This window comes from Balaenoptera borealis, assembly GCF_965194805.1.
Source record: "Balaenoptera borealis genome assembly, chromosome: 20".
Lineage (NCBI taxonomy): Eukaryota > Metazoa > Chordata > Mammalia > Artiodactyla > Balaenopteridae > Balaenoptera > Balaenoptera borealis.
This window is the reverse complement of record NC_138879.1, coordinates 45,309,730-45,325,404: the sequence shown is the minus strand read 5'-3', so window position 1 is coordinate 45,325,404 and position 15,675 is coordinate 45,309,730. Positions and strand designations below refer to the sequence as shown.

Below are 15,675 nucleotides of genomic sequence, written 5' to 3'. Positions count from 1 at the left end.
ACATTGCCAAATCTTCTGCATTGGCTTACCGCTTACTTGCACTCATGGTGAGAGAGCAGGTTGAGCTTTCTGGAAGAGATCATCATTTCTTGTTCCTTTCTCTATTTTACTTTACTACAAGACTTGTCTATTGTTCATTTCCTTTTCCATTCCTTTAGGAGCATAGTGAGAAGAAGCAGCGGGTCAGGTTCCAGCTTGAGATCTCTAGCAATCCTGAGGAGCAGCGCAGCAGCATATTACATCTACAGGAGGCTGTGCGGCAGCATGTGGCCCAGATACGGCAGCTGGAAAAGCAGATGTATTCTATCATGAAGGTAGTCTCCCGGGCAATCTGAGGACAGGGAAGTCTCCTAGGACAAGGGAAATCTCTCAGTTTCTCCTTATCTGGCTCCCTAGTCTTTGCAGGATGACAGCAAGAATGAGAACCTGCTTGACCTGAACCAAAAGCTTCAGTTGCAGCTAAACCAGGAGAAGGCCAATCTACAGCTGGAAAGTGAAGAGCTTAATATCCTCATCAGGTGCCACAGCATTCTTTCCATGCCCTTTTCCAGTGCCCCAGCTGGAGTCAATTTCTTTTGCCCGTGTTCTGATAAGTCTTTAGGTCTAGTGTGTATTATCAAAGGCTGATGTAGTAGATTCAGGCACCTTTTCCTGAATGAGTCTTGTTGGACTTGGCCAACAGGTTGAGAACAGGAGAGCCCTTTCTTAGGATCCTTATTAGAGTACCTCCGGGGAAAGGAGAAAAACAGGTAGTTCGGAAAGATCATTTTTGTTGCCTTGATAACTGTGCAACTAAACTAAAAATAAAATGTCTTGAAGTTGATCAGTAAGGAACACAATTGCAGATACAAACATAGGGGTTATTAGTAGGAACAGACTACTTTTTCAAGAAGCTGTAGAACTAAAGATGGGATTTGTGCTCCCATGGCCCAGGGTTTGAGGAGCAACAAATCCAATGAAAAAATTTAGGGAATAGCTGTTCTAGAATAGGTCCATCTCTGGGTTTACCTCCTGCATCATTCTAGGGCATTCCTCCCCACCCCTAACCCAAATGCTGTTGCCCTTATTGGCTTTGACCCTCCTATCCATTTATAGGTGTTTTAAGGATTTCCAATTGCAGCAGGCCAACAAGATGGAGCTGCGAAAGCAGCAAGAAGATGTGAGTGTGGTCCGCCGCACTGAGTTCTACTTTGCTCAGGCACGATGGCGCTTGACAGAGGAAGATGGACAGCTGGGAATTGCTGAACTGGAGCTGCAGCGGTTCCTCTACAGCAAGGTATTGGGTATATACAGTCACACAAAGACAGCTGTATTGAGAGGCATTGACCTTTCTCAGGAGTCTTAACTCACAAAAAGAGATAAACATAAAGGGACTGATTATTATATGACTGTTAATGATGGTATTAATGGTTATTAATAATGATAGAAACATGAGCAGAGAGTGCCGCTCATACACATTTGCTTGTAGTATTAAATAATACAGATATAGATGAGCTTGATCAAATGCTTCCCTCATTGAATAAGGTTATCCCTAGAAATGTGGCTCAGAGGGAAGTAATCTTCCAAGTCCAGCTTAGAATAGAATCATTAATTCTATATTGGCATTCAGCTTTCCTGCAGTTAACCATGGCATGGAGGACACGACATTATTCATTATTCTTCCAACCCCCCAGGGACATTTGGAAATAAGTCGAGACCATTTTTGAATGTCACAGTGACTGGAAAGTACTGCAGGCACTTAGTGCCCTGGCCATGAAAACAAATGATATATGTAGCAGTACTCTAGCAAGCGCCTGAGAAAGGCTTATTATAGTGGTTTGGGGGTGGCGGGGGGAAATCTGTCTTTATAGGTGAATAAATCTGATGACACAGCAGAACATCTTCTGGAGTTGGGCTGGTTCACTATGAACAACCTCCTCCCCAATGCTGTCTATAAGGTAAGTCTTATTTCCCTATTCCTAGCCCATTCACATGCTTCCTAACACTGGGCATTTGCAATGATCCTTCCACATAAACCTACTGTGGGAAACAATGTGACCTGAGATGGTGGAAGCTTGCCCAGCTTAGCAAGACCATTGCTTCTTCTCTCCTCTGCAGAGGATTTGTGGGTTGATTTATCACTCTTTATTCTACAGGTAGTCCTGCGGCCCCAGAGCTCCTGCCAGTCTGGACGACAGCTAGCTCTTCGCCTCTTCAGCAAAGTCCGGCCCCCCGTTGGGGGTATTTCTGTTAAGGAGCACTTTGAGGTTAGTAAACAGTCCTTTGGGGACACAGGAACAAAAGGCAGTTAAAAAGTATCTGTGCGTTGTTATGTTAGGGGTAGGTAAACAGAGGGATGATGTCTGAGCTTAATTGCTTCTTCAGCCTTTTTCCTCTTTAGGTAAATGTGGTGCCTCTCACCATCCAGCTGACACACCAGTTCTTCCATAGAATAATGGGCTTTTTCTTTCCTGGACGAAGTGTGGAAGATGACGAGGTTGGTGATGAAGAAGATAAGTCCAAACTGGTGACTACTGGTGAGAACTTTAATGGTGGAGCTCCAGAAGACTGGGGTAGCAGCCCCAGAGACAGCTGAAGCTTCAGCAAGAGGACAACAGCTAGTGTACTTGCTTTTTTATAGGAATACCAGTGGTGAAGCCTCGGCAACTGATTGCAACAGATGATGCAGCACCACTGGGCCCTGGGAAGGGTGTGGCACAGGGCTTGAGTCGGAGTTCTGGGGTCAGAAGGTCATTTCGCAAAGCACCTGAGGTATCAGAAATGCCCCTGATGATAGAAAAATGGGAGATCTTGGGGTACTCTGTTTGGCCTGGCTGGGGATTTCTTTCTGTTTCCTTTGAGTCTATTCCAGGGGTGAAAGGAGATGGAGATGTTTGGGGTCCTGAGTTTCTTGCGATGGCTTCAGGGGCACACTCTTCTTTCGTTCCTTTCCTAGCACCCTGTGGATGATATTGACAAGATGAAAGAGCGAGCTGCCATGAACAACTCCTTCATCTACATAAAGATCCCACAGGTTCCACTGTGCGTCAGCTACAAGGTCTGCCCTTCCCCAGCACTTTTTAAATTTTATTTATTTATTTATTTATTTATTTTTGGCTGTGTTGGGTCTTCGTTTCTGTGCGAGGGCTTTCTCTAGTTGCAGCGAGTGGGGGCCGCTCTTCATCGTGGTGCGCGGGCCTCCCACTGTCGCGGCCTCTCCTGTTGTGGAGCACAGGCTCCAGACGCGCAGGCTCAGTAGTTGTGGCTCACGGGCCTAGTTGCTCCGCGGCATGTGGGATCTTCCCAGACCAGGGCTCGAACCCGTGTCCGCTGCGTTGGCAGGCAGATTCTCAACCACTGCGCCACCAGGGAAGCCCCCCCCAGCACTTTTTAGAACAGTGTGGGAACGGTACCACATAAGATCAGAGATTAAAAACAGATTAAAAACAGAGATAGGGGCTTGTGAAGCTTGTCTGTGGGTGATAAACCTGCTGTTCCCTCTGCTGCCCTCAGGAATCAGTACCAGACTGAGATAAGGGGAAATAGGTATCTGTAGGTTGCTGCTGCAGGAAGGTACTAGACTTGGACTCAAGTACTGGCTTGGACTAAAACTGGCAGCTGATATATTTTTTTCTCTTCTCTTCTCTCCCCCTCTTGCAGGGTGAGAAGAACAGTGTGGACTGGGGCGACCTTAACCTGGTGCTGCCCTGTCTGGAGTACCACAACAACACATGGACATGGCTAGACTTTGCCATGGCTGTCAAGAGGGACAGCCGCAAAGCCCTGGTTGCCCAGGTATCCTGGCAGAATTCATGGCTGTTTGGTTAGCAGGGGCTGGCAAGCAGATCCTCTGCTCAGGAGCATTTCATTGTAAGATGCATGTATTAACAAGCAGCCTTGGGAAAGGGGCAGGTGAATGAAGTGAGTGACTTTTATCCCTGTCCTCTCCATGACTTTGCTCAGATGGTTAAACTGAATGTTTACTGACTGTTGTATATATGTTAACTACTGTTGATTTTTAGGAAGTGAGGGCTGGCACAACTTCATGTTTAGCGTGGGTTCTAATAGACTGTAAGCTTCTTGAAAGCAGAGATCATTTTATAATTTGAATTGCCCCATTGTGCCTTCATGTAAGTTTGATAAATCTTTACTGACTTGGTCCACTTGATTTATTCTGCCTGTCTCATTAATATTTACCTTCCCTTTTACTCCTCTCTAACCTATCAGGTAATCAAAGAGAAGCTAAGGCTGAAGCCTGCAGCAGGGTCTGAGGTCCGGGGAAAGCTAGAAACTAAATCGGACCTCAACGTGCAACAGCAGGAAGAGGAGGAGAAAGCCCGGCTTCTCATCGGTTTAAGTGTGGGCAACAAGAATCCTGGGAAGAAGTCCATCTTTGGCAGGCGCAAGTGATCCGGCAATTCAAGAGAGGCTGCAGTACAGGATCTGACTCTGGCTCAGGCCACAGGGACTTGTGGGGTGGGAGGTGCTTCCCTTCATCCATTAGGATTTGTGGGGGTCAGGAGCCCACAGGGTACTGTGGATAGAGGCACTGCTCTTTAGCAGCTGGCCTGTTCCTTGCAGAACATGGTGGATAATAATTCTGAGTTCTACCTCACACTGATCAGCAGGCCCAGGGCCAGAGAGGCATCAAGAGAGCAAGGCCCAGGGAATGGCCCCAGGGCTAGTATCTGGTTCCCTTGGAGTCAACTGAAGGGGTGGGGGGACAGTTCTGATCAAGTGTGATAAATTTTTATAAATAGACATATATAAAAATACATATATATTTCTAAGTGTAACTGCTCTCCCTCTGTGCCAGAAAGTGGAGGGGAGGGGCTGATCTTCTGTCCCTCATTCCACTGCCTCGTATGAAAGTGGTATTAGTGTTGTGGGGGGAATCAGCCCCTCCCCAATCTGTGCCAAGCTCACTTGGGAGAATGGCAGTAGGAGACACAGCTGGCTATGGGTCCCTCTCCCTGGGGTATCCCCTGAAGAATGGTAAAAAAAAAATCATTTAAAGAGAAAAAATATATTTTAAATTTGATGCTGGTTTTTTTTTTTTTTTTGAGTGCATGGTTTCAGCCTGTATCCTTTTCTCCCCGTCAGTCCAAGACACCTAGCTGCCACCCTAATGAGGGTGGCTTCTTCCCTCCTGCCTGAAGCTGTCACAGATACTTCCCAGCTCTGATGTGACATTGGTCCCATGCTGATAGGTCTCTGCACATTTTAGTCCTGGCTATAAGCCATTCTTAACCAGGGGTGATAGCATTTGGGGATAAGGGTGAGGTTTGGCTGCATCACTTGCATCTCTAGTCATGAACAACAAGGGAAAGAGGCGGGGCTCATGTGTAATGCAGCATCAGGGGAGGAACTGCTTATGTAACTGGGACAGCAGATTTAGCAGGAGAGAGGAGGCAAAGGCTTGGGGATGGGAGCAGTGAGTTGTCGGAAGGGGCAACATGCCCAGATGGCTGCTCCTCATAAGGTAGGGTGTGGGGCTCTGGCAGCTTGTTTAGGGGAGGTGAAAGGCATGAGCTTGAGGCCTGGGAACTGGTAATAACAGTGTTGTCCACTGTGGGGGTGGGGCAGGGAGGCGTTACCATCAAAGTATTTATGGTAGGTGCAGTACTGAACCTCTGATGCCTTATGGGGAAAATATCCAAATATTACTTTCCTAGAGGATTTTAATTGTGTGCAGGAAATCTAGACCTTGGCCTGAAGCAAGGGTAGTAGCAATTTTGCCTGGGGTTCAAATTTACATCTCTAGGGTTGAGATTTGAGGGAGTGCCTGCTAAATGGGCAGAACCTGTAATGCCCCAGGGGCAGCAGGTTTAGTGGCTCCCTTGGTTCTCAGCAGGGTGGCAACATCCGGGGCCCCTGGGTCCGAGGCTAGAAGAGCCTCTGGCCAGGTGTGGGGACCACCAGGTCAGGTCTGCAAGAGTTGCTGTGGGGACTACAGGGGCATCACTTCCTGCACCAGGAGCCCCTGGAGCCAGCCCCACTGCTAGTAGAGAAGCCTCTGCCTGAGTGGCCAGTGCCTCAGTTCATCAACCTCTTTCTGCCGGAGTTTCCTATTAGGCCCCTTAGGGGGCATCAGCAGCTGAAGGTAGGTCAGTGGAATCCCTGGAAGGGGTCTCAGTCTTGGGGAGAAATGTAGAAACAATCAGTCTCAACTGCCCTGTTCTCCACTTCTCTGTACAGATTTTAGGCCTTGTGGCTAAAGGCTCCTTTGGAACTGTCCTCAAGGTGCTAGATTGTGGCCAGAAAGCAGTATTTGTGGTGAAGGTAGGGACCTAGATACTCTTCCACATTATTCTCTAGTCCCTGCCTCCAATCTTTATTCCAGAAAGGTTGGGAGGAATAAACAATTTAATACACTATTCCCCACTAGGAGTCATCACTCCTCTCCTTTTATAGGTGGTGCCCAAGGTAAAGGTCCTACAGAGGGACAACCTGAGGCAGTGCAAAGAGGAGGTCAGCATCCAGGTATGCACAGAGCCCTGGAAAGGATCCTAGGAAGAACCAAACCACAGGCGGAGAAAGCACCTTTCTTGTCCAACTGTCCTGCTTTTCCTGACTCTGACCCCTCCCTCTTCTTCAACCAAGAGATCCCAGGAAAAGTAGCTATCAGTAGAGTAATTTTAGGTCCTGCCAGGGAAATCTCTCCAGCATGTCCAGTGTGTTCCTTAGTACTGGGATTACCAGGCATGCAACCTGTACTGAGAGGTGGGGCAACAGCTTCCTTTCTGCACAACTAGGTAAATCCTGACTTCTTGGCTGCCTTGATCCTCAATGACCCTGATCCTAACTTCCTGTTTTCTTGTCCATAGCGACAGATCAACCATCCTTTTGTACACAGTTTGGGGGACAGCTGGCAGGGAAAACGGCACCTCTTCATGAGTGAGTGACTGGATTCTCTCCTCATTCCCAAGGGTCCTTCTACCATACTCCCCACCTGAGATTACCCATCCCTTTGGCTTGTTCTGCCTTTGCTCTGTTCTCCTTTTCATAGTACTTCTCTCTCCCAGAGGGAGAGGGAACAGCAGGTGGCATCGGTTTGGGCAGGAGGCATATGATGCCTTGAGCCCAGGCATAGTAGCCCCCAAATATTGCCTAGACTTCTGGTACTTTGCAGTGTGTAGCTACTGCAGCACAGATCTGTACTCCCTGTGGTCCGCTGTTGGCTGCTTTAGTGAGGCTTCCATCCGCCTCTTTGCTGCTGAGCTGATCCTGGTGCTGTGTAAGTGAAACAGGAGTGGTAATAGAAATGAGGGAAGAATTAAGCGGGGAGGGAGGCAGAAGAGAATTGATATTAACTCTGGAGGTCAAAGAACAGGGATAGGAATGGGGTGGGAGCTATCAGGGAAATTGGAAGGACAGGAGAGCTTCAGCACACCCCATGCTTGCTGTCATCCACAGGCTATCTCCATGACTTCGGCATCATCCATCGAGATGTGAAGGTAGTTAAATGCTTTTTCATTTTGTTCAAGGAGGGACTTCTGTAAGACGTTCCAACAGGTCCAAGAAGGCGGGAGAAGCTGCTGAGAACAGTTGACCTTGGGGCCCTCATGGGTGTTAAGGATTTGGGCAAGGGCCCTCCAAGTATAGACTTGGATGCTGAGCTAGGGCATCTTCTTCAGCTGGGGGGTATAGTATACATGATGAAAGAGGATTGAAAGGAAGAGGATGAATAACTTCTCACCTGTGATTTTTCAGATGGAGAATATCCTTCTGGATGAACGAGGTAAGTCCTTTTCTTTTCCTAGTCCCAGAATGAGAGGTACCTCAGTTTGGAAGTAAGTCATGGCTGATGAGGGTTGGAACAGAGTGGTGCTGATGGCTTGCTTTTCACAGGCCATCTGAAACTGACAGACTTTGGCCTGTCCCGCCACCTGCCCCAAGGAACCCGAGCCTATACTATCTGTGGCACTCTTCAGTACATGGGTGAGAGAGAAGCTAAAGCTGGTGGGTAAGCATTGGGCAGAAGGATAGCAAACAGATATCAGTGACAAGTATCTTTCATATCTGTAGCCCCAGAGGTCCTGAGTGGAGGGCCTTACAACCATGCTGCTGATTGGTGGTCCCTGGGTGTCTTGCTTTTCTCTCTGTCAACTGGAAAGGTGAGAGAATGGTAGTGATGTTGGGCAGAGAAGAGAGGAGTTGCCCTGCGGTGGGAAGAAAGAAGACCTTAGGAAGTCTTGCCTCATTCTTACTAAGTAATGACACCTTCCCACCCCTTAACTCAGTTCCCAGTGCCCGCAGAGAGAGATCATGTGGCCATGTTGGCAAGTGTGACCCACTATGACTCTGCGATCCCAGCTTCTCTTAACCAGGGGCTCTCACTCCTGCTCCATGAGGTAAGGGTGAGCATGACTTTCCTTCTTGACTACAAAAACCATTCACTTCTTTCCCTATCACTGAAGTGATATCTCCCCATTCCTCTGATTAATTATTAAGGGGGGATTCCAACTTGATCAAGTACTACCTCACTACTTGCCTTCTAATCAACACTTCAAATTTTATTCCTGAGTTCCTGGTCCTCCAAAGCTCGTCCCCATCCATAGCAGGTCACTTCTGAGAGAGTGGGCTAGTGCTGCTCTCTTACCACTACTCCTCCTTTATTCCTACCTTTGCCCCCAGATTAGCCTGTTTCTCCCACTTTTACATATCCTCTACTCTTTTGGGTTCTTCTCCCTGCCCTCCACAGATCCATGAACTTCTTTCTCCTTTTCCAGCTTCTCTGTTCAGTCCCTTTCCTATCCCAGTCTCTCATCCTTCATGCTCTATTTCTCTTCAGCTATTATGCCAGAATCCCCTCCACCGTCTACGTTATTTGCATCACTTCCAGGTCCACCCTTTCTTTCGGGGTGTGGCCTTTGACCCAGAGCTCCTACAGAAGCATCCAGTGAACTTTGTCACGGAGACACAAGCTACCCAGCCCAGTCCATCATCGGAGTCCATGTTCTTCAAGGACTTTGACTGTAATCTGGAGTCCTTCCTGGTGCACCCCAGCCTGGCTTGAGCTCCTCTACTGTAGTTGGGGCTCATCTGGGAACCTGAGGACCTCCTCTGCTGCCAATTCAGTGTGACCACCTTGATGATTAAGTTTGTTTTTACTTTGTAGCCTCTTATCATTCTCTTCCTCTAGGCGTTGGACCAGAGTTCACACTGGGCATTCTGCGGTTGGTAGTCACAATGCCCTAGTCCTTACCCCCATCATACAACCCATCTCTCAATTCAACATCTCAGATCAGAGTGTGGACCTTTTCCTTTGTTTCATTTCTCCAGTGTTTATACCCTGAAGTTTTTAGCGAGAAGTTTATGCCACTTTTCCTTCTCCTTGTTTCTGTGCCATGTTTCCTTTTGTGAGCAATAACAGCATTTCATGGGTTCCCAAGGTACTGCTATTTATGTGTTTAATAGGCTTGTCAGAAGCAGTATGAATGTTTTTCAGAGGTCTCAAAAGCTGGTATTTGTTTCAACCCCTAAATATGCAGGTAAAACATATGATCTGGGGGCTCAAAGTCAGTCTAACTTTTAAAAATTTAAAAAGTGAATCTTAATGGCCTACTGTGAGGAAGAGAATAAGAAATGAAACATGGGTGGGTTAAATGTCTTCTCTAGGGGGTAACTGGAATAGCTATACACATTTTTTCCAAAACAAAACCTCTTTGAAAGACACAAGAATTCTTAAACTGATCACTTCCCTAGATGGCTCAGGTTTCAGTTGGTGATGGGCAAACCAAGGGATTAAGAGGCATGACATCAACCTTGAGATTTAAGATCAGAGATGTAACTCAAGAACCTTTTCCTTTAGGAAAATCATCTGGACCTTAAATTTGTATACATTTCTGGCCTTTGTGACTTCATTTTTCTTAAACCAACTTCTTAAAAGTTTCATTTTCGTTATTCTTCAGTTATATCTGATCTCTCTTTCCAAACCAAAGAGAGTCTGGGAAGTATTCTGAGTACTATTTATTAATTTTGTCCCTGGATTAAGCCAGATTTGCCCTGTACATAGCTGGCATTTTACTGGCCTCTGCAGAACTGCTTTTTCTGAATTGTACTTTGGCAATCCATATGAAAATCCCTATGAAATTTAATTGCTGTAGATACTGCAAAGGGTGTTTATCATTATAATTCATAATGTTCTATATAAGGATGCATGGAAGAAATTTTCTCTGAAGCCAGTTATTCTTTTCCTGAATTGCTGGTTGGTTTTTACCTTAAAGACAGTAAATATTCAACTGACTGTATTTTTCTTTTCATACTGATGGTAGACCACTTAGAGCCCAGTTTGTGGCCCACTTACAGCAAGTGTTTAGGACCTCATGTTATGTTTTGTATGCTAGCCACGTTCTTGGTTCCATCATCTTCCTTTTTGACTTTTACTTTCCTTATTCTCTTCTCATTTTTCTGTTTTAGTCCTTTTTTTAAAATCGTACTAGATTATCTCCATCTTTGTAAAGCCTTTTAGAATGAAGTTGAGATATAAATAAATAAATGAATGTATCCTTGATCCTTTTGATTATCTCATTTGTTTCTCTTTAGAGACTTTTTAGGCTTTATTACATATTTTTAAAGTTGTAATGACCAGAACTGCCACATTGGATAAAAACCAATACTGAATACTAGAAATGGGAATCAATGGCTTCTAAAATAGTAGTTAAGAGTATTAGATTGTAATTTAGGAGACCTGGTGCCTTGATCCACCAATAAATATTTTGGTGTCTTTATACAAGTCATTTTAACTCTCTGGACCTAGTTTCCTAATGTATATAACCACTGGTTCTTCACTGTGGGAGATGGGTTTCAGATTTCTGTGATGCTTCTTCAAAGGGCAGATGCAGATGATTTTATGATACTGTGTGTCTGGCCCAGTGTTAATTAATGTTCAGATCGCCCAACATTATATATAGCCTCTCTGGTCACAGCAGCATATTGGTTTAAGGTCTTTAGGACATGGTTAACATAATGTCACTAGGGTCCCTTTTCCTGGGTCATGTTAGATAGCTTAGAGACCAGGATCATGTAAGTGTAGTTTGAATCATTTCTTATCAAATGAGGACATTTTTAACATACTCTCTTCAATCAGTGGTGCTTACAGCAGTGTTTCTCAGGGTAGAGTGGAGGCAGTGACAGAAAATCAAAGTTTCACCAAGTATAATTTGAAAAAGCACTGCCTCCACCCCCCCACCTACCCCAGTTTTGATATGCTCATCCCTGGAAGGCATTCTTTCCTGCCACCCTCCACCCCCATTCAGAATCACTGACCTAAAAATAAATACCTTCTACTTATTCACATGAAATTCATTTAAAAAAATTTGTTTTATATACAACCTGAAATGATCTTTTAAGTTTAGCCCTACATTTTGATTTTTCATTACCTAGAAGAAATCAGATACACTTTTAAGTATGGATATTTTGCTCTGTACTGCCTTCTATCTTTTCTAAGAATTTAAGATTAGTCTTATAAATAACAAGGACCTACTGTATAGCACAGGGAACTATATTGAATGTCTTGTAATAACCTATAATGGAAAAGAATCTGAAAAAGATTTTATATACACACACACACACACACACACACACACACACACACACACACACACACACACACACACACACACACACACACACATATATATACCTGAATGACTTTGCTGTACACCTGAAACAACACTGTAAACCAACTATACTTTATTAAAAAAAAAAATTAAGTCTTAACACCAAACCTTATATTCTTCTTTTAGAAAAGTGTCCTTTTAGTTCTACTCATCGTTTCTTACCTCTAACCTAATTTATCATATATCGACCAGTTCATTTGTTCACTTGTTCATTGATTTAACAAACTGGTAATCTCAATTCCTTGGTTTACTTCTTTAAATAGAGTCTTCAATGTAAAAATTTTGTCAAAGCCTTTTTGAAAAATTGAATAAAATCATTGTCACTGTATTATTAGCCCCTGTTACAGGCTGAATTGTGCCCCCTCCCCATTGATACGCTGAAATCCTAACCCCTGTACTTCAGAATGTCACGGTATTTGGAGATAGGGTCTTTACAGGTGTAATTAAGTTAAAATGAGGTCTTATGGGTGGGCCCTAATCCATAATCCAATATGATTGGTTTCCTTATAAAGGGGGGGGGGACTTCCCTGGTGGTGCAGTGGTTAAGAATCCGCCTGCCAATGCAGGGGACACGGGTTTGATCCCTGGTCCAGGAAGATCCCACATGCCGCAGAGCAGCTAAGCCTGTGCGCCACAACTACTGAGCCTGCGCTCTAGAGCCTGTGAGCCACAACTACTCAGCCCGCGTGCCACAACTACTGAAGCCCACATGCCTAGAGCCCGTGCTCCGCAACAAGAGAAGCCACTACAGTGAGAAGCTTGCACACCGCAACAAAGAGTAGCCCCCGCTCACCGCAACTGGAGGAAGCCTGCGTGCAGCAACAAAGACCCAATGCGGCCAAAAATAAATAAATAAAAATCTTACAACATTTGGGAGACTAGACCTACAAACATGAGATGGAGGAGATACCTAAACCAAGACAGAAAATGAAAGCACTATAAAAGAAAAAGAAGGGCTTCCCTGGTGGCGCAGTGATTGGGAGTCCGCCTGCCAATTCAGGGGACACGGTTCGAGCCCTGGCCCAGGAAGATCCCACATGCCGCGGAGCAACTCAGCCCATGCGCCACAACTACTGAGCCTGCGCTCTAGAGCTCGCGTGCCGCAACTACTGAGCCCACATGCCACAACTACTGAAGCCTGTGCACCTAGAGTCCGTGCTCTGAAACAAGAGAAGCTTCTGCAATGAGAAGCCTGCGCACGGCAATGAAGAGTAGCCCCCGCTCGCCCGCAACCAGAGAAATCCCGCATGCAGCAACGAAGACCCAACACAGCCAAAAATAAAAATTTTTTAAATTAAAAAAATTTAAAAAAAGAAAATACATTTACATAAAAGATGAATGAATCAATCAAGATAAGAAATCCAGATGCTTTGAAAGAAAAGATAACATCTTAACCTCATAAAAGTTTTATCTTTGTATAGCCAAAGATACCATTAATAAAGTCAATGGACAAAAAACAGATCTAAAGAAAAATATTTGCAATGTGATGGCAGTTAATGTCTATAATACAGAACTCTTACAAATTAGAAAAGAGAAGTAACCTATTTTTTTAAAAAGGACATGGACTATGAAGTGATGAATGAGTTAATTAGATCTATATCAGCTGACTTAGAAAGCTCAATACAAGACATTGAGTGGGAAAAAAATGCAGAAGTGTAAGAAATGCCATTTCTGTAGACGACTCAATGCTTACTTCCCTTCCGTGTGTGTGTGTGTGTGTGTGTGTGTAAGAGAGAGAGAGAGGGAGAGAGAGAGAAAGAGAGAGAAAGAGAAAGAATGAAAAAGAGAACCTGGGAGGGAGAGGGGAGTAATGCAAATGTAAAGAGAAGAGGAAAAAAAAGGCACTAGCTCTCAATCCCAGAGACCCCAGTCTGCACGTCAATTAATTTGGGTAAAAAAAAGCGTGTGTAAATAAAAACAAACAAAATCCTTGTGTGTGTGTATACATATGTTGTTGTTGTGCTTTTTTGGCCGCATAGCTTGTGGGATCTTAGTTCCCTGACCAGGGATCGAACGCCCGGCCCATGGCAGTGAAAGTGCCGAGTCCTAACCACTGGACCACCAGGAAATTCCCTGCATATGTTTTTATAAAGGCATACACACTATTCGTTACCTCAGGCAGGTAGAATGGATGGGGGAGGCTGTGTGCCTTTAATATGTCTTTGCATTGTATTGTTTCACTTGCTACAACGAGCATCTCTTATTTTTTAATTTGAAAAACGCCAAATTAAAAATATCATGCAGGGAGTTCCCTGGTGATCGAGTGGTTAGTTAGGATTTGGCACTTTCATCGCCGTGGCCCGAGTGCAATCCCTAGTTGGGGAACTGAGAGCCCGCAAGTCACGGAGCACGGCCTCCCCCCAAAAAAAATTCCTGCAAAACAACACCAACAAATTAATTCTGCTTATGTTACCTATTTACAATAGTATTGTCCCTCTCGTCTACCCTCCACATCCCTCCTAATTTGCTGCTGGAAGCACTATATCTCTTTGGTTACTCACCTGGCATCTGACATACCAACTGCAACAAGGACTAAGCATTCCAAGTCACACTTTATATAATACAAGCTTTTACTACTGGCACTTAAGAGTTTTCTGTCTTGGTTTTTCTGCCCCTCTCACCCTTGTTTTATTTGTTGGACCTTTTTGATTGACCAGAAGTACATATACCTTGGGATTCCCTCTGCTAAGTCTGGGGGAATCCCAGGCTCAAGTCTGTGTTCTTCTGTTGTCTTTCTCCCAGTTTTCCAGTCAAGCAACTGTTATCTCTAGCGTCTTTAGGTTGCACCATTATGTTTCTAAAGCGGTGTTGTCCAATAGAAATAATGTAAGCCTCATAAGTAATTTAAAATTTGCTAGTAGCCCCATTAAAAATCAGGTAAAAAGAAACAGATGAAATTAATTTATTTTATTTAACCCAATGTATCTAAAATATCATTTCAACATGCAATCAATATTTTAAAATAAGATATTTTATTCTTTTCTTTTTTCATACGAAGTCTTCGAAATCTAGTTTGTATTTTACACCTATAATACATCTCAATTTGGACTAGCCACATTTGAAGTGCTCAATAGCCACATGAGGCTAGTGGCTATGGTATTGGACAACACAGTTCTAGAAGAGCCCATCCCCTGAGGGCCCTGAAGTTCGTAACATTATAGTTTTTCCTCTCTGGGTTATTGCCTTTTCCAAATTCATTATGACTTAAGAGTGTAAATAAGGTGCCGTGAGCGTTCAAAGGAACATACTTCATCATAAACTGTAACTCTGAATACTTAACTTTAGGCTGTTTCCAAAAATCAATCCCACCTCCAGTAGCTAATTCCCACACAGAGGGGTTTCAAGCGACAGGAGAATGCAGTAGTCGGTAATGTGGGTGGCAATCTTGACTCTGCCATTTACTACCTGTGGGGCATTAGGCAAAAGACATTATCTGTGACTCGGTTCCTACGTCTGTAAAACGGGGATATTTACGGTGCCTACTTCATATGCCCTTTTGGGGATTAAAGGAGTTAAGATATAAAAGGCATTTGGAAGAGTGCCAGGTGCCTAATAAATGTTCAATACTTGTGAGCTATTATTGGTCCAGTAAACTTGTTGCGGACCCTGAGTTAAGTCCCAAGAAAACACCAGAAATTCTGAAGAGGCTAAATGACAGCGCAGGCTGAGAACCACGTCTCAGGCCATCACGGACGCAGGACCTATGCGCGGACCGAGCAGCCTACGTAAAAAACGCTCCACTCACCTTCCCTTCTAGACCCCCGACCGGCTCCTGCCGGTTAAAGCTGAGGTAGCTGAGGGAAACCTGAGGAGAAACTTCCTAAGGCCAGGCCACGGGGACAGCTTTTCCGACAGGGTGTGAGACTGGCCTACTCGAAGCAGGAGGGATGGACTCCTCGACTGTCCAACTTCCCGGTCACCCTTTCAGAGGTGAGGCCGAAAAGCTGGCCTTCGGCCTGGAGCGCGTCCAGGCTACCGCCGGCGCCGGGGGTCGGGGGTCGGCTCGCAGAGCGCGCGCGCACAGGGGGCCGGGCGGGGCGGGTCCAATACAGGCCCCGCCCCCGCCCGCCGG

General features: G+C 45.1%; 2 protein-coding genes and 1 long non-coding RNA gene across 8 annotated transcripts in view; 2 read left to right on the top strand and 1 right to left on the bottom strand.

Annotated features, from left to right (window-relative positions):
- Window positions 1-5,020, top strand: part of BLTP2 (bridge-like lipid transfer protein family member 2) — a 26,966-nt gene extending 21,946 nt beyond the window's left edge. For 4 of the 6 annotated variants that reach the window (XM_082372677.1, XM_082372681.1, XM_082372680.1 and 1 more), the window contains 10 exons: window positions 159-314; window positions 397-518; window positions 1,096-1,276; window positions 1,851-1,937; window positions 2,136-2,246; window positions 2,381-2,516; window positions 2,621-2,751; window positions 2,936-3,037; window positions 3,640-3,774; window positions 4,207-5,020. In XM_082372677.1, the coding sequence (XP_082228803.1) occupies window positions 159-314; window positions 397-518; window positions 1,096-1,276; window positions 1,851-1,937; window positions 2,136-2,246; window positions 2,381-2,516; window positions 2,621-2,751; window positions 2,936-3,037; window positions 3,640-3,774; window positions 4,207-4,389 (1,344 nt within the window). In that variant the 3' untranslated portion in view covers window positions 4,390-5,020. Of the gene's footprint in view, window positions 1-158; window positions 315-396; window positions 519-1,095; window positions 1,277-1,850; window positions 1,938-2,135; window positions 2,247-2,364; window positions 2,517-2,620; window positions 2,752-2,935; window positions 3,038-3,639; window positions 3,775-4,206 lie in introns of those variants that run through there. The other 2 variants (XM_082372678.1, XR_014238567.1) reach the window with 2 other exon arrangements.
- LOC309618659 overlaps window positions 1-15,609 on the bottom strand; it is an 18,420-nt gene extending 2,811 nt beyond the window's left edge. The window contains exon 1 of the long non-coding RNA XR_014238575.1: window positions 15,349-15,609. This is a non-coding gene — a long non-coding RNA (uncharacterized lncRNA). The remainder of the gene's footprint in view (window positions 1-15,348) is intronic.
- RSKR (ribosomal protein S6 kinase related) lies at window positions 5,153-10,495 on the top strand. The gene is given in 13 exon segments (XM_082372751.1): window positions 5,153-5,461; window positions 5,831-5,866; window positions 5,870-6,082; window positions 6,178-6,261; window positions 6,394-6,462; window positions 6,807-6,876; window positions 7,112-7,216; window positions 7,396-7,436; window positions 7,693-7,720; window positions 7,831-7,920; window positions 8,008-8,096; window positions 8,223-8,333; window positions 8,774-10,495. Coding segments are annotated over 13 exon segments (1,218 nt in total). The 5' UTR covers window positions 5,153-5,404; the 3' UTR covers window positions 8,999-10,495.
- Window positions 15,610-15,675: the final 66 nt, after the last annotated feature.